The 23,725-nt window shown below is 40.7% G+C and overlaps 1 protein-coding gene across 7 annotated transcripts in view; it reads left to right on the top strand.

The window, feature by feature from the left end:
- AGAP1 (ArfGAP with GTPase domain, ankyrin repeat and PH domain 1) overlaps window positions 1–23,725 on the top strand; it is a 365,836-nt gene that overhangs the window by 250,082 nt on the left and 92,029 nt on the right. For 5 of the 7 annotated variants that reach the window (XM_082055530.1, XM_082055532.1, XM_082055533.1 and 2 more), the window contains 2 exons: window positions 1,354–1,515; window positions 20,507–20,668. In XM_082055530.1, the coding sequence (XP_081911656.1) occupies window positions 1,354–1,515; window positions 20,507–20,668 (324 nt within the window). The remainder of the gene's footprint in view (window positions 1–1,353; window positions 1,516–20,506; window positions 20,669–23,725) is intronic. The other 2 variants (XM_082055531.1, XM_082055529.1) reach the window with 1 other exon arrangement.

The following is a 23,725-nucleotide window of genomic DNA, read 5'->3' on the forward strand; positions in this document are numbered from 1 at the left end:
AGAACTGGGAGTCAGGAGATCTGGGTTTTATTTTCAAGTCTGCCACAATCTTCCTTTGTGGCCCTGGGTCATTTAACCTCTGAAAAATGGGGGAAATGATAGCAGATAATTAACAACCTCACAGGAGCATTGAAAATTAATTCATTAATTTTTCTGAACTCATCAGTAGAAGGTGCAATGGAAATGCAAAGTGTTAGGGTATTTCATAAAATTGTGTCTGTTTCTTTCCCTTTACCTGTGTTTTTAAAGAGTATTCTTAAATCCATAGAAGACCTGTGAGGTACCTTTAGAGAACCTGCCATGAGGAATGAAATGAGCATTGTAAAACATTCGTGTTTTCATAATATGCAAGTCCTGCACTATAATAGGAATGGAGTAAAATGTGCTGAGAAGCCAAAATCTTAGAGCAGCCTTTGGCCCCTATCAAGTTGTGAGTAAGACCACTGGAAACCTCAGTTTCTGGAAAGGTTTTAATTGTTAAGACTCTAAAATTTATTCAACCAGATCACACTTCTCCTGTAGTATGGTGAGAAACGTGTCCCTGTTGTTTCCCCTTGCACACACTTCCCAGCATTTTATTGTCCTAGACCTCGCCAATCATGAAAATACTAAAATTGTTTCTAGTGCTATACTGAGTAAAGGCTGTTCTTTCTACCTCACCTTTTGTGTTGTAGGCCTTCAGTTAGAGTTGTGAAGGTGTATTGCTGCAGGATGAGAAATGGGAATGGTACTTGCAGTCAGTGGAATAGGCTTCTATTGTGTGCTTTGTGTCACAATATTGTTTTAAGATTAGAAAAAGGAATAAGGTTTTTTTGCTTTGTCTCGCAATGCTGGTAGTTATTTAATTCCCATCACTGTGTTCCTGGCTTCACTTGGGGGACATACTTATGTGAGATATTCTTCAGAGGTAGATTGTTTGAAACTCTTTAAGTTGGCTTAGTTGTCTCATCTCAGTTGCTTGTGTAAACAGGTTTTGGGGAATAAATTTTATTTTCTGTGCACAGACTGTCTTTCATGCCCTACCTGTGACAAGTGGAGAACCTCCACCAAATATGACTGGTGGCAGGGTTGTGGAAGTTTGTCTTTTCCAGAAGATAGATGAAAAGAATGAGGTGAAATCTTAAAAAATTTAGGTGCTTTTGCCAGATAGCTGGATTTGAGTGGGCTGCTGAAGTCTGTGGTGTCCCGAGGTGGTCACAGGACTGTTGTCTTCAGAGTTTCAAGGAGGGCCGTGCTGGATTTTGTGTTGGTTAAGTAATCTCTTTCTGCTCTGTTAAGACGCACCCATCCATCCTCATGCAAATCGATTTTTGTCTTCTCTATTGACACAATTTGTTTTCCATTTATGTCTAGGGAACGTGACTACTAGCACATCTGTGTCTCAGATGGCAAGTGGGATCAGTCTAGTCTCCTTCAACAGCCGCCCGGATGGTATGCATCAGCGCTCCTACTCGGTCTCCAGTGCAGATCAGTGGAGTGAGGCAACAGTCATTGCAAACTCTGGCATTAGCAGTGGTAAGAAACCTGGAGCTGGGGCGGGTCATCTGCTTTGGGGTGAAGGGGGAATTTGGTGGTTTGCTTTTTTAAAAAGAGGAAAAAACGAAACAAGAAAATACATCCTGACGTTCACCCAGATGCTCTGTGGGAAGCCAAACTTTCAGCATCTGAGAGAAAAAGGAGAAATTAGATAAAAGAGAACAGGTCAATAAAATACTTTTTCAGCAGGAATAGCTAATGTAATTATAGTACTGCTTAATTTTAATTTCAGGTACGTAATGTAGGTTATTCACTTGATATTATTATTTCCTTACTCTGTGTGATAGGTATTGACAGTAAACGGTCCTCCAGATCTTTTCATCGGCATGTCCTGTCTGTGCTGTGCTCTCTGTTTGATGTATGGCATAGTCGTAGTGTTTCCTCTGTGGAGCATTTAACAGGAGCAAACACTCTTTCAAATGGTGTTCTGCAATGATTAGACTGTAACAGTGAGACAAGGGTTGTATTTTTAAAGAGGATCCATGGTATTTGGGGGCAACAAAGATGCAATAAGGGAGTGGAGCATCTCCCTTATGAGGAAAGGCTGAGGGAGCTGGGGCTCTTTAGTTTGGAAAAGAGGAGACTGAGGTGTGACCTTATTAATGTTTACAAATATATAAAGGGTGAGCGTCACGAGGATGGGTCCAGGCTCTTCTCGGTGACAACCAGTGATAAGACAAGGGGCAATGGGTACAAACTGGAACACAAGAGGTTCCACTTAAATTTGAGAAGAAACAACTTCTCATTGAGGGTAACAGACACTGTAACAGGCTGCCCAGGGGGGCTGTGGAGTCTCCTACTCTGGAGACATTCAAAACCTGCCTGGACGCCTTCCTGTGTAACCTCGTCTGGGTGTTCCTGCTCCGGCAGGTGGATTGGACTGGATGAGCTTTTGAGGTCCCTTCCAATCCCTGACATTCTGTGATTCTGTGATTTGGTAACAAAATGGTGCATCTGGCCTCAACAGAGTGCCAGGGAAGGACAGAGATATCATGTTGTTTACCTATGGCTGACCTCCTGTCTATGCAGATGAGAGCATCCTTGGAGCAACTGTGGTGGGTGGGCTGGGATGCAGGTGTTTCTATTGAGATGGTTCATAGCAGTGAAGCACACATGTCCGAGCATGGGCTTTAATAGGCTGTTGGAGAAAGCATGGAAAGCTCATGAAACAGAGGAGAAAAGGCGATGCGTGTGTGAAAGAGAAGAATGAACTGAGGAGAAATTGAAAATATGGATAACAGGGAGAAATGTGAATAGGGCAGGAGAAGGGTGGAGGAAAGCTGTTTCTGATGGCTATCCCTAAAATAGTGAGAATTATAGGAGTATGAAAAATATTTCACATGACCCATATATGTTCTTATCTCTATAAGGTTTGAATCTGAGTGTAGCTCTGATACTCTCTCTGGGCTTTTAAGGAGCTTTGGACAGCTTTTCAGTGCCACCTCATGAGAAAGGAGGGTCTAAAATCGTGGTCACCTTGGCTCTGAGTGGCATTAGCCCTCAAGTTCCTAGTTGCTGAAGCAAATAAATTTTTGGAGCTCTGAACTTGTGGGCAGCACCTTTGGGACCATAGTATTTGTATCAAAACAGTACAGATTTTCACCAAGAGTTTTCTAAAGCAAGCACCCTGTATTTCAGCCTTGGTGACAGCCAGAGATGTGGCTAAGCAGCATGATAAAATGCTTCAGTGCTGCTCTCTTTTGTGTCCACCCAACTCACCCGCTCCTTTGAAAACTGGTTAATCTTTAGGGCAATTAGTATTGCCCTGCACAGATTTCTTTAGACTGAACTGGTTTCACAGTTCAGGCCACATATTTCTCTCTCTTTTTCCTGAGCTACTTCATCATTTTAATCCACCCTAATTCTACTTTCCTTTTAAAAGGTTATACCAAAGTTCCAGCTTTTTGTGCCCTTCTTTTGTACTGTAGCTCTTCAAAGAAAAGTTGGAGAATATTGTATGTTGCAGTAGGAAGGAGGCAAGTGAAAACCAAGGTGTAGTCTCTGGTCCTTGACACCTGACATACCTACAGATGGGTGAGCAGGTGCCATCCTCTTGCTCCTTGGTGCCAGATGTGACAACTCAGGCTGCAGTAGAAAAAACTCTTCAAACAGCAGAATAAAAGTGGCAATGAGTTAATACGTGGAAAAGTAGAAATATAACCTAAATTCCTACCTCTTCCCCTTTACTTTGTAATGCTATTTCTACTTTGGAGATACTTGCTGGACTTGCCTTTTGCTCCTGATGCTGAGCTTCAGCTAGTTTTAAATTACTGGTGAAGGGAGCCTTTTTTTTTTTTTCTACACAAGCTCTTTACTCCAAGTATGTGTGGTACCTTTTTCTGACTTGACGTTCATATGCGATTACTTCTGGATCAAAAGAGATGACAGCTAGAATTATCCATGAAATATTATTCAAAAAATGCAGATGACTGGTTGGCACTCCTGTATAAGCCTGACTTGAATAATTTCTTGCAGAGGTTCTAATTTTTAAATGAAAAGTTGCTTTTTTAAAATATGTGGTGAAAATTGGACTAGTGGTGAGTTTTGGGCAACTAAGGGTCAGCAGAAACAGAACTATTGTGATGAAACTGCTACAAAACCTCAAGAATAATTCATTGCTATTAGTGTATCATCTTTAGGTAAGCTCATAGATGTGTCCTTTATGTTGGCAACTTGACGCATGAAAAATCCTTTTTAATTTCAGAGGGTTTTTTCTCCATTAAAGGATTTTTGAATTTTAGTCATAAAAAGATAATACTGTGAAAGCAGCAGGTATGGCTAGAAGCTAAGCATCTTTTGGAATTCAAATGCCAAGGTACTGGAGAATATGCCTGCTTATTGTCACATGGTTTTATTGTAGACAAAATAACATATTGGGATTCAATTTTTCTCTGCACCTTTTTTTTCACATTAAATTAATACTTTGTGTGGCTCTGGAGAACTTTTCAAAGTCTTCCAAACCAGACCTTTGGTTTCCTGGGGCTTCTGTCTTTCAAGCAGCTGTGAACATCTCCTAATTAGATAAATTACTTTGTAGTGGGCAGAGCCACAAAACAGGAGGTGCTGGTTAAATTAAAGGGGAAAAATAGAAAAATCCATTCTCTGAAATGGAATGCCCCACTGCTTTATGACTATTACTGTTGTAAGGTTTTACATTTAACTACCTGAGGTTTAAAATTAAATGTCTAATATAATTTGGCACCGGTAACATGAAGCCTGTGACTGCCCTCAGAGAAAATCTAGACAGCTTAGTTCAGTGTTTCAAATTGCTGTCTGCTTGATAGTGAGCGGATCATGTGACTGGTTCACTATTTAGCTAAATACCACCTGCTGTTCAGCATAATTTTAAATGCAGTAACATATTTGCCTTAAAAACTCAGAAATTTAAAAAGACTGTTCCAGCAGCACATGAAAAATTAATTCATTTTACTATTTTTTTCTTACTCTTGTAAGTACTTGACAGAAGTAATTTTAGCAGCAAGAGAGAATAAAAACTGGGAGCAGTAAATCCCTGTCCAGGAACCTCTTGTGTAGATTCTTTATGGACCCAGAATTGATCTACTTGTCAGATCCTGATGTAGTTTAAACTGTTTCTCACCCTAATGGTGGTAGAGAGAGACCACGAACATCAGTTTATAATCCTCCATGAAAGAAATTGGTGTTTGCAGTCAATGAAAGAGCAGTTTAGCTTTATTGATAGATTTAGAACAATTACTGCTGCTGCAACTATTGGCTGAGAGATTTTCCTGGATCGCATCGGAAGCCTGCGATTTTTTTTTTTCTTTGATAAATCTTTTCCATGATGGATTGTTTTTTTCACCCAGAATTATCTGTCGTTGCTCACTGCTCAGGAATAGAAGGGTTGTCTGGTCTCAGAGGAGCCATTTGTAACCTGTTCAGGTGTTGAAGTTTGGTTCAGGAATGTGCGTCTGCACGATTACTACTCTGCAAATTTGGCTCTCAGTTTATTCCTTGTATTATTTTTCTTGTGCACATTTTCTTAGCTATTAATGCCATTAATGAGAGATGGTGCCATCCTGCAAGCGTTGCAGTTTGTACATCTTTAAAGAGCTGACTGGAGAGACGAATCCTCAAACTTAGCATCAGAGGGTTTTATCTTTTTGATGGAAGAAACCAGAGCCAGCTGTATTGCAAAAATTAGGTTCATGCAACTTAACTCACAGAAGACTGAGGATGTTATTTTCTTCCTGGGGATGAAGAAGTAGCTCATTTGTTCTCTTCTAAATGTCAGGTTTTATAGCTTGGCTTCTGAGGCTGTTTCCTGGAACTACCAGAGGGAAGAATTTCTTCCTTCAAGTTGCAATATTAAGCTCTTCTGAAAGAGTGCTGCAAACAGTAGTTTGCATGGGACAGGGATTTCTTTCCCCTGGACTTGTAAATTGTCATTTGAATTCTAGCATGATATAAAATTCTGCAGTAAATCAAATATCTGTTTAAATATCATCCACTTAGGCTTTATCACTGTGCAATTGCTTGTACGGGCCATTTGATCTCGGCTGTAATTTATGTTAGATGTAATACCTGGTGTCTTTTGAGTTTCTAACAGCTTGGTGTTAGGGTTTATTAATGTAAAATTGAGTTCTCACTGTGCCATGGGATATGAGAGGTCATTGGAGTGTTTATATTAATGCAGACCTTGCAACTTGCCTTACTTTTCTGATTGTAAGCCCTTGGACTGATTAAATGATGGAGTCTTCTGCTATACGTTGAAAAAGAAAGTGGTTCAACTTGCTTCTGACAGTCATAACACTTTCATTTCAAAATTGAACCTGAAAACATTTAGAGTTGTTGGAATTCAATAGGCAAGTTCTTGACTAGGATATATAATTTCAAATAGATTTATAGAATTTCAGAATTTCCGTTACATGTATGTAGATGGTTTAGGTTGGAAGAGCTTTTTTTTTCATTTTTAAAGAATAAAATCATGACTGAAAAACAAATAGTAGGTCATCTTCTCCTTTGTTTTTTTCTAGCTACTTTAGATCTGCTCTGGGGTTTCCTGCAGTGCTCGATATTTGGTATTATAAAATTTGCCATGTATTAGATGGTATATGTGCAAGTAGTTTACATTGTCTTTAAGAATAAGAAGGAAAATAGAACATTCATACCCTTCTGTGATCTATAGACAAATTGCTTCTGGCAGATACTTCCAGAGGGAAACTTTGTCAGTTCAGCAGGGTAAACTCTGCTAACAACAACTTGTTATTGCCTTTGCTTGCTAAACAGCCTAACATACCTCGAGGAAACTTGGCTTATGAAGTACCACTTCTTAGCAATTTCTGGAAAATTATTCCCTTTCAGCATGAGGTTGCATACTCAAACTTCCAGTATTAAAATTTAGTTGACATCCTTGACAAGCTCTTACCTGAAGTAACCCAGTCAACCAGAAATACTAGAAAATTCTATGCAACAATGTTCCAGGTAGCGGGACTCCCACTGATGTAGTGTCTATTCTTTACTTGGTCAAGAAAGGGAATAGGAAACTGGTAGTTTCTCAGAATTGCTGTAGTGCCTTCCTTGTGGCTAATAATGCATGGCAAGAACTACCCTGCAGCACTTCACATTTCAGATTTATTTTAATTTATACAGTGGGAAATGGAGTTTTGCAACCTGTGGTTCCCCAGAATCATATAAGGCATGCAGGGCAGAGCAGTTGCTGTGTGTGGGGTGACAAAGAAGTTCTTTATAATAATAATTTGGTCTCAAACTTCATCCTTGATTTTAAAGAAATTCATGACTTGCTGTTCCTCTTTCTCGAGAAAGAGGACGGGAGCATCCTTGTATTTTCATAATTAATGAAATTTGCCAAATTGCCCAAGTAATCTGCTAACACCACCTCATTTAGACCATAATTTCAGCAGTTTTCACTTGTGCAAATTTCACCGTCTCTGCGAATTCCATATCTCCTGAGCATTCCATATCTCCTCCTGGATCACGGAATCACAGAATGTTAGGGATTGGATCCTCACCGTGAAGTAAGTGACGAAAAGATCTTGATGCTCTCGAGGAAACAAGACATTTGCAGCTGGCTGTTCTGCTACATTATTCTCGTAGTTGTGTCACTTGTCATTTTTCCACTGCATTTTTCCATGATGTAGAGGAGGATACCGAAGGCTGGCTGATATTTAAGTAAGACCCTAGAAGCTGTGGTGTTTTAGACTGTTTTCTATAAATTTCTAAAGCAGGAGGAAGCCATATCGCTTCAGTGCTCAACTAGAAAGAGACAGTCAGCAAGGAAATCTTATTGTCTGGAAGCTTGAGCATTAGTGAAAAAAGTGTCACATTGCCTCTGCCCTACCTGGGCTTGAAGGAAGATGGAGAGAAGAAACATGATACTTCTGAGACGTGGGCAGATGTCCCATTTGTCTTTTCTCTGAGATTTTTTTCCTCCCAAATGATGTCAGCATAAGGATAAATCTTCTGGAAATGATTTCAGAGTGTCAAAATAAATGATGCTTTCTGCCTGTGTTTTTTAGGAATATGTTAGCATCCAGAAGCAGTAGGACCCAATGTTTTGTAGACCATAAGAATCTCAACTGAATGGGAAACTTTAAGATTACCTTTCTTGGGCAGGTTCATACCAGTTTCACAAAATACAGGCACTTACTTTGTGTTCTCTGGCTATGTGTTTGCTACCAAAATGATGGGAAAAACCTGCCATGTCACACAGATGAAGAGCAGTGTGAGGTGTTCCCAAAATTCTGCCCAATGTACCATGCTGAAAAAGTAATCAAGGGACAAAACCTCTGCAGTCCTCTACCTGTGTGTAGAATGGGTTCAGACGCTGCTGGCTTGCTTACTGGTCCCAGTATGCCTTTAAACTAGGTCACCCAGGCTGTGGATTACAGCTCAGTGAACACCAAACCGGAGCTGAGCTGCTGCCGTTTGGTCCCACTGGACTTCGCATCCGTCAGGGAACACGTTGCTTCATGAAGAGTTATAAGAATGAAAGACATGAAAGCAGTTATTTGTTTTCTGTGTCCATGGCTGAGCGGGGAGATGGCACCAATCAACCTTTGAGACTTCAACTAGGCTGTGTCTTGATGCTGGTTTAAGAGGGTATTGGGTACATGGGCATTTCTGCACAACTTTGTTTGGTTTCAGCTAAATACTTCTCTGTTTCCTTAGTCCTGCTGTTTAAATCCTGAGCTATATTATATAGATTTTTACAATTCTGCAGTTCTCCAGAAACCCATCTGCTTTTCTTGTTTAAGATCATCTTCTTTCTGCTCTTTGGCTCCCTCCGATTAAAATATAAAGAATTATTGCATACACCAATTAAATCCTGCACTTGGTTCCAAAATAGCAAGAAATGTGAGTTTTCATTTTCAGATAATTTGACATTGGCAACCTCACGCTCATCTTAATCTTGTTCACAGCCTGAAGTGCCAAATGTCTGTCAGTAAATTGTTTATGTAACTAAATTAACTTTTTGAGTGGAACTATAAAGCTTTGGTTTTTGCCAGTGTTTGCTTATGGATGCTTAAATGCATATTTCGCTTTTAGTTTTGTGTAAAATTAAAACTGAAATAGGAAAGCGTATGGCATGTTCCTTATAAGAGGGGAAAAAGATCTTTTTTCTAGTTGCTGATGTTGATTAATCTGACTTGATTGTCTAGAAATGTTCAATAAATCAGTGCTTTTTCTGCCTGTAGCTGGGTTTGGTTGTGACACCTCCGTTTGTTCCCGCTCACGAGGAAAAAAACAAACAAATTCAAACCAAAGCAGTTTATTTTTATTATGGAACATGAACTTTAGCCTGACAGGATAGTGAGAACAGTGAATGTTCTCTTCATCAGGTCTCCAAGCTCATGTCTGGGAGATGCTCCCCGTTCCTGACTGTTCAGGCACAGGGTCAGCATGCTGCAGAACACGGCTGGTGGTGTTTAACCATCATGGAAAGTCAGTACTTATCGAGTAAGGAAAGTGGGTACCGGCACTGATGTCACTAGAAACAGGTGGTACTTTTAACTTCAGGTTGTGTTTTAAAATATATATATATATATATATATATATATATATATATATATATATATATATATATATATATACACCTCCACTGCTGTCTCCTTGTCTAACTTCAGCTGCAAGCTGGTTCTCTGTAGCTCAGACACTTGACATTTGACAGGTACAGCACTTAGAAGTCTGTAAAATATATTCTGTTCTCTGTTTCTCTATTAGTATCTGTCAGAATGGAAGGTTTAATATTGAAGGTGATTGCGCCCCTGTACGAAGTGAATTCTTCATCAGGAAGGCCATCCTGTAATCTCATTTGTATAAAAAGGTAGTTTAGTCTTTCAAAGGTGTTTTTTTTGTATGTTTGTAGTTTGAGTTTGCTTTAATCTTAAATGTTTGCAGTTTGGAGTGAGCTTTGCTGTGATGTTTCTTGGCAGGTCAGTCACCAGATAGTTTGAGATAGAGGATCAGCTGTGATTGTTTTCCCCAGTGTCTCAGAAATAAATGTGACCTGTGTTCTTAGACTGCTTAAATAGCGGCTGAGACATCAACACATCGACTGTGTTCAGCAGCAGCAGAAGGACGGATCTTGTGGCACTAGCTATTATATTAAAAGCAAAAGAGCTACATTTGATGTGAGGATGCCTCTATGCATTCAGGAGTGATGTATCTTGATAAATTATAATTGCAAGGAAATAAGTACATGAGCTGGATTCACACAATATCCTACAGGAGTTTATGAACTTTGAAAATGAAAATCATGTTTACAGAGAATAATATAAATGAGAGACACATTCTCAAGTAAACATGCAGGAAAGATACAGTACTGAAGGAGAAAAGTGTGACACGATAAACACTTCTAATTCAAATAATATGGCTTAAAATTTTAATAAGCCAAATGCATTCCATATTTAAGGACCTGATAAGTAAGACTTAAGCAGGGAATCAGTAAGCTTCCCAGATCAGTACACTTTTATTTTTCTTAATCTTCTTATCTAAATGTATATAATCATAATATAAATGTTGAATTTAGATAAAGTTTAGATGAATTTTAAACATGAAGTTGAGAAAGTGAACGTTAATGTATAGCTACCGTTGGAGTAATTCCCTATTTCAGAATGTCTTCTTTTTATGTCCATACGTTCGTAGTTTAAATAGATGCTTGGAATAATTTGATTTCTTGTTTAATGTCTGTCCAGAAGCACCCTGCTTTGTTTTGCCAGAATCTGGACAAAGCATGAGCAAGAAACACATGATGCTTCTATTTTTTTCTCCGGCTTTATGAAGTTTCTGTTGCGATTAACATGAGAGCGGTTGTCTCATCAAGCATGCCTGTTGGCGGGCTCGGTTTCTTTCCAGTCCAGATCACAGAGCATGGGGTACAGGGATGTTGTGTATACGTTACCTATGGAATCCAACACTTCAAAGCTTCTCACAGCATATACAGTTCAAGGGGTGAAAGAAGCCTCTGTGTTAAATCTGATACGCGACTCCTTCACAACCTGCTGATTGTTGGGGGGCAGCTGGAGCACGGAGACCTGGCCTTCCTGCAGGTGGAAAAGCTGCTCCTTTCAAGTCTTGGCCCGTCATTTGTTACAGTTGATATCACCCCTTAATTCAGCAATCGTGTGTGCCACCCATGGTCCGGGGCGATGATGAGTATCCAGTTTACAAGGCACTCTAGGCAAGTGGCTCTTCTGATGTGTGGATTTTGGGAGAGAAAAAGAAGGGCCCTGATTTGTGTTATCTAAACCTTCGGAAGAGCTGGTGAGAGCTAGAAAGAGTACTTGATTAAATTTTAATTCTCTTTTGAAGTCTGTCAATTACATTATGTCATCTGACAGATACAAAGGGCAGCAAAGATGTAGCTTTATGTTAAGAGCTTTACTTTTCAGCTATAGGTTTCTGCAATACGAAAATGTTTGGTTTTGCCTTTGACTAAGAGCATCTTTGCTGTTGCTTCCATTATTTCTTTTCCTTTCTGATGCTGGTGCCTGTGACATATGTTACCAGGAAAGCCTTATCCTTTTCCTACTTAGCATGATGCCGTTAACTTCCTGTCTGCTATACAGCTTTAATTGTGAAATATTGATAACAAAAGTCTCTTGACTTTTTCCAAAACCCTGATATTAGGGCTTGTCACTGGAGTCTTGTGACTGACAGTGGAAAGTTTCCTCACCTCTTCTCAATTACCAGTGAGTGGGTTTGATGCTTGAAGTTATCCACAGGTTATACAGACTGAAGGTTAAAGTACAAGAGTAGAGATGAGACGTGGCTCTTCCTGGCTCTGAGCATTTCTTTGAAGAGAGTCAGTTCTTCCTTTCTGTCTTATTTTGCCTATCTTGAAATACAGGGTAAATATTTTAGTAGGAAATGAGTCAGTAAGGCATGGGTTCATTATTTTTCCAAGTGCCTTGAGACCTCAAGGTTTTATTTCAAAGCAAAATGTTGTTACATTATATATATATATATATATTTTTAGAAGACAATGCTGATTGTTAGATCAGGGTGGAGCTCTGACCCTGTCTCTATAATTGAGATGAATTTATTATGTATATAATTCTGATCAAGGGTATAAAATAGTATTTGTCACGCAATGTTGTATGTACTTGATCATGGTGTAGTTTGTTCATCCAAGATGTGTTCTTTTAGTCATGCTCCAACTGTTTCTTTTTCTGCAAATCACCATTACTTGAGATTGTCTAGGTGGGTTTGCTAGGTCTAGCATGGCACGGTTGGTAACTATGCTTGAGGTGTCTGGTTATCTACCTAGCTTCAAAAATGGCAAACAGACTAGCCAAAACATGAGCTGGAATTGAACCCGGAGATACAGCCCTGAAACCATTCCACAACCAGTATAGTTTGTCTTCAACAGGACCATCCATCCATCCTTTTTCTCCTTCATGGGATGGCTAAGCACTAGTTACCTGAAATTAATCCCATAACTAGCTGCCATTGGTAAAATCCCACCCTTCCCCATTTTGTATGCAGTTGATGGCCAGGAGAAGCAACGCCCATAGCATCGTAACACCCAGTTTGTAGCAATTCAGGGTGACACCATGTAAGACTCACATCTTCTCAACAGATCTGATGCTGTGCACTGAAAACGCTCTGCCAGGAGAATTAAAGACATCCCTTATACATCTAGACTGGAGATCCATTTAGCAGGAGCCATGAAGTTAGTTTGCCTTGAGATGTGGTGGCATCCTGCAACATCTAAGACTTGCATCTCAGAAAGAGATTGTTGTCCTTATGTGTTCAAACAACTTGTCACGCGTGATCTTTCCACAGGGCATGTTCAGCACACAGTACAGAGGAGGCAAATGCAAAGATGCATCTGTGTAATGGGGGATAAGATAAATTAACAAACTGTGTTAACTCGGGGAGTAGTTTATAATATCTCTGCCCTGACCTAAACCTGCTTTAGGCAAGATGTCCCAGTTCACGTGCTGAGGCTTACTGGTCCTCTGAAATACAGTTCGTCTTTACTGCTGATGCTTGGCACCATTTTGGCAACACAGGAGGGTCATTTGGGAATAGATGTTTCCTCTCCTTGTGTCAGATGGTAAATTCCTCTGCGATACAAGGAGCTTACGTCCTAAGATGGATGTGAAAAGGATTTAGCAGGGTACGGTTGCTTCTTTTCTTGCTAGCAATACTTCAATTGCAAGGGAGCGGGGTGGTGTTTTGCCAGCACTGTAATACATTGCTCTTTAGGAGGGAAAATGTAGTGAGCAATGTACTTCTGTGTTTGTTTGGAGGTGGTTGTTGTTGGTTGGTTTGTTTTTAATGCTATATTGCATTTTTGCTTTCATGCTTCCTTTACACTGGCCAGACATTGCATATTGGTAGGAAATGAGCTAGAGGTAACTTTGACTTTCCTTTAGATAAGGGAGATTGTAACAAGGGTCTTACTGTCTCCGAAATGATTGAAGCCAGTCTTTCCGATATCTGTGCCTTACTGTCACGAGGCTGATGTTCTCTCACAAGTCTGTGGATGATGTCCCTCGCTTGTCACAAAGAGGCTTATTAGGCTGCCCAGTGGAAACGATCCTGTCATGCCAAACATGCCTTCGGGTCTGTTCTGCTTGGGGCATGCTACCACCCATCAAAAGCCAGACCCTCCAAAACCAGGAGATATCTTTTTGTCAAGAAGGAAGCTTTGTTTTTCTTATTTAATTGAAATTGCTGTTAGAGGGAAGGAGGCAGGAACTTGGGCATTCAGAGGGGCTTTCTGTACATGACAGGATAGCTTTGTGATTTACAGGCTCTAGGCACAAGGCTGGAAAAATGGTAGATGCCGTGGAAAGAGAATACTCCTGAGGCTCTTTCATCTCCATCCCCCAGTTCTGCTCAGAGCTTCCTTTTAATTTCGTTCAGTGCAGCAGGTTAATTTAAGCCCTCGATAGCTTGAGTGTCCAAGCTGAATTCAGCTAAAGGATGACCGGGTGCACCTAATTCCTACCGAAAGTATGAACTCTGTGTACGTTAAAAATATTTGCCTTTTTTTTTTTTTTACTGTGGGCTGTAATCTTGTGCCACCCCTTCTCCCCCACTCACGAGTGTTTATCATCATCCACAGACTTCTACCAAGCTGCAGTTTTGACAGGATTTTAATGTCAGTCCTGTACATCCGTGCCTGACTCCAGCCTTCTGCACTCATTGTGCAATTGCAGCATCCCTTTAACTTCGGTTTGAGGCAGAGGAGGAATATAAAGAACCTGATAGAACATTCATGGTAATAGCTGTAAAGGGAAGCTGTTGAGCATTGGATTTCACAGCCAGAAAAATCTCAGCTCAGGGAAATGGGTCTGAAATACAACTACAGATGGTTTAATCTATTGCTTCCCCTGTTTAAATAAAAGGATTGCTTTTTTCGCCTCTATTTAAAACACGTGTAGAAGATGAAAGTGTCCAGCTATTTTTTTATTATTCAGTCCACCAGCTACTGACATCTTTACCTTATTTCATTTCAACACTAATGGCACAGTAAAAGTTCTGAAACACCCTCTTTGGATTCAGCCTTCCTTGGGTTGTGGCAAAGATTCCTGCTGCAGTCAGAGCTGTTGCTGTTGTTTTTGTCATCAGCACTTTCTTTTTCCCCTTGAACCTGGTGCTATTAATTGTGTTGCTGCTTCTGCTCTTTAATTGATCCCATTCACCAGTCCTGCTTTTGTAACATCTGACTTCTTGTCACTTCAACAAATCAAAAACCCAAATTAATCAATCTCCAGCCACTTGAGAATAAGGCCGCATTGGGGAGCTGGGCTTGACAAAAAAGTCTAATTTCACTTTGAAAGCCTGTTGGAAAATTTTAACAAGAAGATGCAAGAAAAATGTAAACCAGATCAAGCTCGACTTTGGTCTGTGGAGAATAGTGTCACCTGTTGAGTTTGTTTCAAGTTTTTGTAAATAGGTGATTTGACAAAAATATGAAATAAATCAAAGACACGGAGATAGAAGAGGTCAGAATATCCATGTTTCCGCTGCAGATGGTTACACAGGAGAGGGGGTTCTGTGTGTATGAGAGAGAATAGGAGCCATGGGCCAAAGATGAAGCTCCACGGTTGGATTTTTGTATCTCAGCCTTTGTGCTGTGCTATTCCCGTACCTTGTATGTTGCCTCTTTTCTTTGTGATTTTGCACCCCCAGCCCTTTTACCCGGGCCTGGGCACTCATACCTGCTTATTGTCCCTCATTTCCTTCGCCTCCTCGACTTCTATGTTGGAATTCACTGCAGCTCTGCTGTGCAGGCTTTGCAATCGATGAAGGGGAAATGGCTTAATCCAAACCTTGGGTGCGCTCTGAGCAGATGGTTGGGGGTTTGGGATGCAAGTCAGCCCCATCCTGTGCCGGGGCACCGAGGAAGCACAGGCTGGGTTTGAACTGGATTTCCTACCCTTTTCAAATCCAGGAGAGCTCTCATAATATCCTTAAATGGCACAAAAGGAGTTGTCTGAGATCCATTTCTGGAGTGCGTGCAACTTTCAGATAACAAAACTTTAAAGATATAAGAAATGGCACTTTTGTAGAATGTTAGGTTTTTGCAAACATAGTATAATACTGCGAGAGGATATCAAATATAAGTGTTTCAAATGGCAAGTAAAGCACAGTACAACAGCACAGCCCTTGAGAACCTTCTGAGAAGAATTGGTTGGTTTCTTATTTATGTTTAATGTTCTGCCTCATAATTCTCAGTTGTAGTTGTAGACAACACACTTCTTCCCTTCCACCTTTCATTTCTCCTGCTAGAATTTGTTGTAATCGAAAGGAACTTCTCTTATGACAATAACTACAAAATGCATCTAGGAGAGAGGCAGGCATGGGACTTGCTTTCTGGAATAAAAGCTACATCGGCTCTTTTTTGTTTGTTTTGTAACTTCTAGGAAACGAGGGTCAGTCTTGAAGAAGCAGAATCATTGTCTTATCCCATATGTCATGCACCTATGGAGAAAAATCACTGCTCTAACAGCAGAGTGATTGGGGTTTTTTTAAATACCCCATCTCTTGGTAGATTAAGGGGTTTGGTTACGGAAGTGTCACTTGTTGCTACCAGACATGCAGTGAGCTACTGCATACTTTTAAATGGTCTCAAACTTGCATAAATGTAAACTTGCCCTCAATACACTCTGAATTGACTGTTTTACTACTTTTTCTGGAATGAGCACCTATACTTTGTCACACTGGTTTGTGCAGAAGCTCTCCTATCACTTGGTATAAACTTGGCATTACTTCACGACCCTGCAAAGCTAGAAACTCACCTTTCCAGGAGAAACATGTTTCCTTGTCGGTACAGAAAGTTGCCAAATGCCTGTGTGAAATTCATGGCATCCTCCATCCTCCCGTCGTGAGTGTGCAGAGGTAACCGGAAGGATGTGGCTCTTTTCAGCGCTCACATGCCGCTGAGTGGAGTTAATAATGGGGAGGGGAAGGGAAGGGAAGGGAAGGGAAGGGAAGGGAAGGGAAGGGAAGGGAAGGGAAGGGAAGGGAAGGGAAGGGAAGGGAAGGGAAGGGAAGGGAAGGGAAGGGAAGGGAAGGGAAGGGAAGGGAAGGGAAGGGAAGAAGGATGGCTGTTTTGGAGAGTGCATGGGTGTTTATAGCTCACTTCTGTAGGTTGCTGTCAGCTGCAGGCATAGGCTGGAGCACAGCAATGCTCTGTTTTGGAGGAGAAGACATTTTTCAACAGCGTGTTGCTGCACGTCGTTTACAAATGTGGCCCAGCAGTTACAGAACCAAAGATGTGCTGGTCAGGACAACCCCAGCTACGTGGCAAGGGGAGAATTTTGTCCTTAATGTTGGATAATACAGATGTACACCCTGCAAATGATGACCATCATCAAGGAAAGCTGCCCGTACAGTCCATCAGAAACTGCAAAGCTAATGATGGGCTGGGCAGATAATCGTGGGAGAGTTAATTGTAAGGTTCGATATGGCATCTTGTCAGCAGAGATAAGTTGTCACGTTTTCCACTTGAGCTGAAACTAAATGATTGTAAAATAAGTTATGAGTGTCCTTGGGCCTGTCTGCCAGAATGATGGCTAAGAATACATTCCTGGCCCATCAGTCTCAAGCAGCCCGCTTGATATTTATGCGAACTGAATGTTATTTTATTCCCCCTCTAGTCATGCTTGTCAGCTTCCCGAGTGAAAAGTGAAACTGCTTCTTTGACTCATACTTCAAGTATTGAAGCTCGGAGAGGCTGCAGATTGTTATTATTATTACTAGTATTATATATTTTTTCGGGTGTGCGTTGAACATTGATGCCCGATTGGGAAGAACTAATGGCTGACATTGAACGCGCGGGATGGCTGCAAAACAGCCCATCCCAGCCCAGTGAAACGCGTCTTATGTGTTCCAGTGCCTCTGTCAAAGCTAGTTTAGCCGTGGAGTAATGAGGCGCTTGCTTTTTTAATTTGGCGTGCCTTTTTCCTTGGCTTTTTTTTTTTTTTTTTACATATATATATATTTAATAGTGCTGGCAGTGGTCGTCTGTTCTCACGCATGGTAATTGATACAAAATAAAATGCATTATTTGTATTCAGTCAGGAGTATGAAATTGCATTCAGCGGGCTGAAGCCTGAACTCATTTACAGTTTTCCGAAGCCGGGCTTTCAGGAGCCCTCTTTTCAATTTGAAGAATACCTTGTCAGGCAAGAGAAGTAGTGGGAAATGGGAAAGCACAGCGTGGAAGCCTAGCGCCTTTTGATTGCTCATATTTTAAACCAGGAGAATGTTAAATAACTTCCATCTTCAAAGGGTGGTCTCCGAAACTGGGAATATGGGGCATTAATACACCAACAATATCAGCTTGGCACTCGTTTACGAGCAGCTCGCGTTTCTTTTCTGCTTGAGGGGGAGGGAAAGCTTCAGGCTCTTCGCTTCAGAGCCGTTTGACCCAAGGACGGCAGGTTATTACCTGGAAAGGGCTGCGGATCACGAGGATTTACCGTAGGAGGTTAATTCTTCAGCTCTTCGATGTCGGTTGTCAAACCGTACGTTCCGCATTTTTCAGAGCTCACGAGCAGGTTTTGTTGGTGCAGTTTATAGCCTAGAAATTAGACTAAGCTGCAGCAAGCACACAGACCTACCTTAAATTTTTTTTAAACAAGGATCCCACTGGAAAATATATTCTGTAGTTTTGTGTCAGAGTGTGGTTTCTTCAACATTTTACAGGTCTAGGGCATCGTGGTTGATGCCAGGGTGACAGAGGGTGATGAACGCAGCCCTCGCACGCCTGTCTTGGGGACCAAAATGCTTCGGCACACATCTCAGCATCGCCAATATTTGGAAACAAGCTTTTCAAAAGGTGTGGGAGGGGGTGGTAGAGCTGGATTTTCCTGGATTATGGTTTTTTCCCCTCCCCTTGAGTGAAACGGGATAATTCTTGCCACTTGCCTCATATTTGTCGAGGAGAAAAAGTGAAGCATTTTGAGAAACTGTGTAGATGCGAGCAAGCCTTCCTGGATGGTGAGCTCTCTGGGATTTTTCCATTATATTTATGAATTTTCTGGATTTTTCACAAGCAAATGAAAACAAATGAGACTCATTTTTGGTGCCCCGTGGCAGAACTTGCCGCCACAGCTGGGTCCCATCCTTGCAGTGCCTGGCTCTGTGGCTGGCCTGTCTCAACACAGCAATTTTCATGTCACTGCTCCAAAGGAGAGGTTTTGGGTGGGGGTGGGGGGGTTTCAGAGGGTTTTTTTGGTGGTTGTTTTTTTTTTTTTTTTCCAGTATCCAACATATGAAACCTTCTCAAACAGAAGGCCAATATTTAGGTCTAGCAGTAAATGGCTTCCATCTGCATTTACTTTTGTAGTGCTGGCATCCTCTTTTGCATCCTCTCTTCTCTCAATGTCAAGAGCCAAAGGTGTTTGTGTCCCCTTTGCCAAAAGCGTGCTGAGTGCTGGTATGGATTCTCATCGGGGTTTGCCTTCCTTTTCACTTGGAGAGACAGCAAAACCTTGCCAGGAGAGCTGCTTTGAGCATTTCTGGGGCAAATGTTTAAAGTCTCCTATACAGATATACAGTAAATACATTCCCATTATTCCCTTTTGTGGTTAAATTTGATAATTGGTTTCAAAATAATAGACGCAGAGAGAACAACAAAAATCCTTAATATAAAGCTTATATTTGATTTGGTCTTTATTGCCAGGCAATTAGCTACATAATTTGTCCTCCACTAATAACTGGCAGCACAACTGTGCTTAGTGGGTTATTAGTAAGTAAAGTTTATTAGAAGAGAAAAGAAGTGTTTCTTTGTCAAACAGGCAGTTGTATGGGGATTTACCTACTTTAAAAAAGATCAAAAGCTACTTTGTCACATAGCCTTTGGCCTGATATTTTACTAACACATTAATTCATCTTAAGTGCAACTCTGGTATTGCAATGAATCTAACCAAGGTTCTGGAAATAGCTTCACTTTACATGATAGCAAGCAGTTTACTTGAAGTGTAGGATGTTATGTTAAATTTCGTAATTAAAACCAAACCAGTAGAAATATAATAGAAGAGCATTTAGCACTAATCATAGCCAAAAAATTGGTAGCAATTCAACTAAAATCATGGTACTAACCTTGGGGGAAAACAGTGGATTAAGGTTACTTGAATATTTGCTGTGCAAAAGGACCAACATGGAGAGTGGAATTTCAAGTACATCCTCACTCACTAGACTTTTCTTCCATTTTGCTGTTAGATGTTTCTTGACTGAAAAAGAGAAGAACTACTCAAAGAGGAGGTGTTTGTGTATTACCAGCCTTTACGTGGACCAAGGAATAGACTGGGGGTCTCTGCTTATGAGAGAGGGGTGTCATCGACCTCTAATTTTGATTTGATTGTGGGAGTTAATTGGTGGGAGAGGGGAGTAAATGTCATTAGTTCTTAAAATTGTTGCATGTTATGCTGCCATAGCTAATATAGTGGGAAACTAAACACACAATTATTTTTTTTCCCTGGCAGCAGGTAGTAAGTGACCCTTTATCACACAGTGTTAGTTGCACCAGGCATGCATTAGTTACCTTGTTTTCCCACCGTTATTGCTGTCACCACCTTTTCTGCATGTGTCGATCTGTAATATTAATGAAAGCAGACAACGTTCTGAGGATGTTGGGGTGTCTCTGTTCCATTTTGTATTAGAACGTCCCAGTGTTACGTGAGTTAATTTGAGGCTCAGTAAGATCTTTATAAGAAACAGCGATTGGAAGTAATAAAGTGATTTCCCATTGGTTTTTTGCGTTCCAGTCAGACTGCTTCTCAAATTGATGCGGAGTCCTGTTACTTTAATAGGAGTTGAATCAGAATTTCAGCCAAGCAACTTTTTGTACCTTTTTGAAAAAGTAATGGATACTGTTAAGAAGCCCTCCTCTAGCCTCTGGAAGTCAATGAGCTCAAGAAGTCATCTGCTAACAGACAACAAGGGGTTTTATCTTGGATATTAGCAATCATTAAATTCTGCAATTCTTGTTTTTTTCCTCTGTCTCTCTCCCCAAAACCTACAGATACTGGATTAGGAGATTCTGTGTGTTCAAGCCCAAGTATATCCAGTACAACAAGCCCCAAACTCGATCCACCTCCTTCACCTCACGCCAACAGAAAGAAGCACCGCAGGAAGAAAAGCACGAGCAATTTCAAAGCTGACGGTATCTCGGGCACAGCTGAAGGTAAGCTTGTTCTGTGGTGGAAGTGTGAATTTTGAGTGTTGTTCCAAAGAGCATTGTTAAGTGCTACTCAACTACACCATTGGCTTTGAATGCAAAAGGTAAAGAGAACTGTAAAGAGAAATTAAAGACTGATCTTTTAATGATTAAGTGGAATGATCTGAGGCACCACACAATGGTGAATTCAACTGCCTGAAACATGTTTGGAACCGTTTTGGGGTTTTTTTAACAAATAAAAAAGTGTCCCAACTTAATATGGAGCATCATTAGCTGTAAAGGTAAGGTACAAGCATACCTGTAAGCTTAGAAAGAAAGAAAAAGTCAGGTTCACTCAGTAGCCCATATACCATGTTAGAACTTGAGTATTTTTTCAGTGTTATTAAATCTTGTGTTATCTCTTCTGCTTAAACACATCCTGAGCTCTAGAATCACAAATGCTTCTCATGCCTGGTGTTGTTTGAATATTCAGATGCTCATGGGAAGATTGTTCTGTTGGAGGACAAAAAGGAAAAGGGGAGAGTTTAAATGTTTGGGTTCTTTTTTAGAACCAGAAAGCAAAAGCCAAAAAGAACTTCTTTTTTCCCTTAGTTTAGCTTACTATTTCCAATGTGAACACTGCTATAGCTGTTCAGTGCCCTTCTGAAGGGGTAACAATGTGTACAGTAGCCAGATATGATATAAAACATGCTTGTATCTTTAGAAAAGAAGAAAAGAAACATGCTAGGATTCAACCAAAAGACCTCCAGAAAAAAAGATGAACAAGGGTAGTTGGAAAGCTCAGAAACTGGGGAGTCAACATATAAGGAGAGATGAAAAACAGAGACAATGAAATAACATTGTCAGAAATGGGGAGTGTTGAGTAAGAAAAAGATGCAGTTGTGAGTATTGGAGAGTAAAAACAGCTAATTCAGTATCAAAGAGTGTTGGAACAAGTTCTGAAAAAAGGATGACAATTGCAGACAGCTGAAGAGACATTAAAAATAGATGTGATAATAGTATACAACTGAGAAGGGGCATGTTAACTACTACTTAGTCATCCTTATTTTCCATTTATTTAATTTCTCAATTGCACTTCTATCACATACGGAATTTATTTCCCCAGCTATCTATACAAATCCCTTTTTAAAAGCCATCAGCTTTTTTCATAATAGCTCCTGTTGCGTTCTCTTTCCAGTCATTTAACTATCTTTACTGTTAGTTTCCCCCTAGTTTATGGCCTGAAGCCAAAATTTATTTTAACCTTTCATTTTTAATTTGTCTTCTTTTTTTTTTAACAATTCCTTTTACACCACTTATTTTCATACCTCAATGGCAAGTTAAAGAAGTGATTTTTCAGAGCTCTCACCATTGGTCCACAACTATTTTGTTGAAGTCAATATGAAACAAGACCAGCTGGATATCAAGCGCCTTTGAAAATCTCTTTCTAAGTAGTTAATACGTGTATGTTTTCTTTCTCCTGGGGAGATTATTTTCACAAGTCACTGGAGCTGGAGCCTGTGTGGTCCAGGTCTGCAGGTGCAGCAATGGGGGATCCACAGGTTTGTGCATCTCGCCCCTGAAATCCCTGTTCTGCCTGGAGCGGGGAGGACGTGCTCCTTCATCCTTCTCTGCTTCTCTTGTTCTTCTCCTTGTCTTCCAGCATTGTGACGTGCTAGTCTGAAATACTTTTGCATTAACTCAACAAAACTGTCCCCTCTCATATTAATGGGATAAATACGCTTCCAGAAGGGCAAGAACTGTCTGGCAAACAGCAGCTAAGTAGTAGCAGGGAGCCTCCGAAGTGGTAGTGAGTGCCAGCACCTGTTTTTACAGGCTTTGTATCTCTGCACTAGCCCATCAGCTTTCTTTGGCCTTTCTCTTCTTACATGTCTTATGAGATGGGCACTCTTTTCTGGCTTGGGACTCACAGTTGTGTCGTGGATGGGCCACAGTGGTTGTTAAATTCTTTATTTTTACAACATCTCTTTCAATGCACAACCCAGCAGAAAAAAGTAATTGGCCACAAGAACAGAACGGCAACTTTCTACAGAGCGATCTTGCCACATGTGAGAGGAACTCTAGGCATCCTTCAGCAGACAACTAATCATACAGGCCCTTGAATCCTTAGCAAGGCTGGGAGGAGATTCCTGACAGTACAGTCAGCCTCGTCTGTCACAGTCACTGAAGGAGAGAGCAATGAAGCGTGCTCAAGTTGCCGGTCCTTTTAGAAGAAGGGCATCTCAGAAAAAGTAGTAGAGATTGTAGAGTCCCGTTAAGTACTTTTTAACAAGACTAACAAAGGCTGTGAGTTGCTTTTTCCAAATCCTGGCATGAAGGTGCTTGCAACCGTTCTCTGTATTTTCTGGTACTTGTGTTGGTGCAAGCCAGAAGTTCTGCTTGATGTGCTTTGTGGTTGACCAGACAGGTAGCGTTCGTGTCTCTGAGCTTGCTGTGATCATGAATGATGGGAATAACTCCAGTCCTGGGACAACCTATGTCACAAGCCAGTCTGCTGCTGGTGGGGTGTGTGTCTGAGGTGCTTCAGGCTGTTACAGGTTTTTCTCCAAGTAGTTGAATGTAGCATTTTCACATCTGTATTGCAATTCAAAGCAGTTTTCAGTTCAGTAGTTATTTCCCTGTTTTCCAGGACTTGGCTACAAATCTGTCCAATGACCTGAAAAATATCCTTTTTGAATTTTCTTCCTCCACACTTGGCATAAGTGTAGATTTAAACTCTCAGAGGATTACTGCAGTTTTGAAGACCACAAATCCAAATTAAACAGTAAAAGGAAAATGTTCCAAGAGATGCATGCTTAGCCTTGACAACTTTGATCAAGTGTTTGAGATACGGCAGGTGACTTACTGAAAATGGTGTACAGAAGACTGCTGATAATTGTGGGACAACTATATCTTCCTTCCTTCTGGAAATCCTGAGCTCACTGTGAAAAGGAGGAGAAGGAGGATCCTCCTGCAGCAGCTATTCTCGGACAGTTACAATGGATCAGAGTTAAATGATTTGGGTAATTCTGGATTGTATGTTGCCTGCCTTTGGGTCCAGGCATGTTTCAAGTGTCAGCTTTC

Source organism: Streptopelia decaocto (genome assembly GCF_964273445.1).
Source record: "Streptopelia decaocto genome assembly, chromosome: 6".
NCBI classification, from domain to species: domain Eukaryota; kingdom Metazoa; phylum Chordata; class Aves; order Columbiformes; family Columbidae; genus Streptopelia; species Streptopelia decaocto.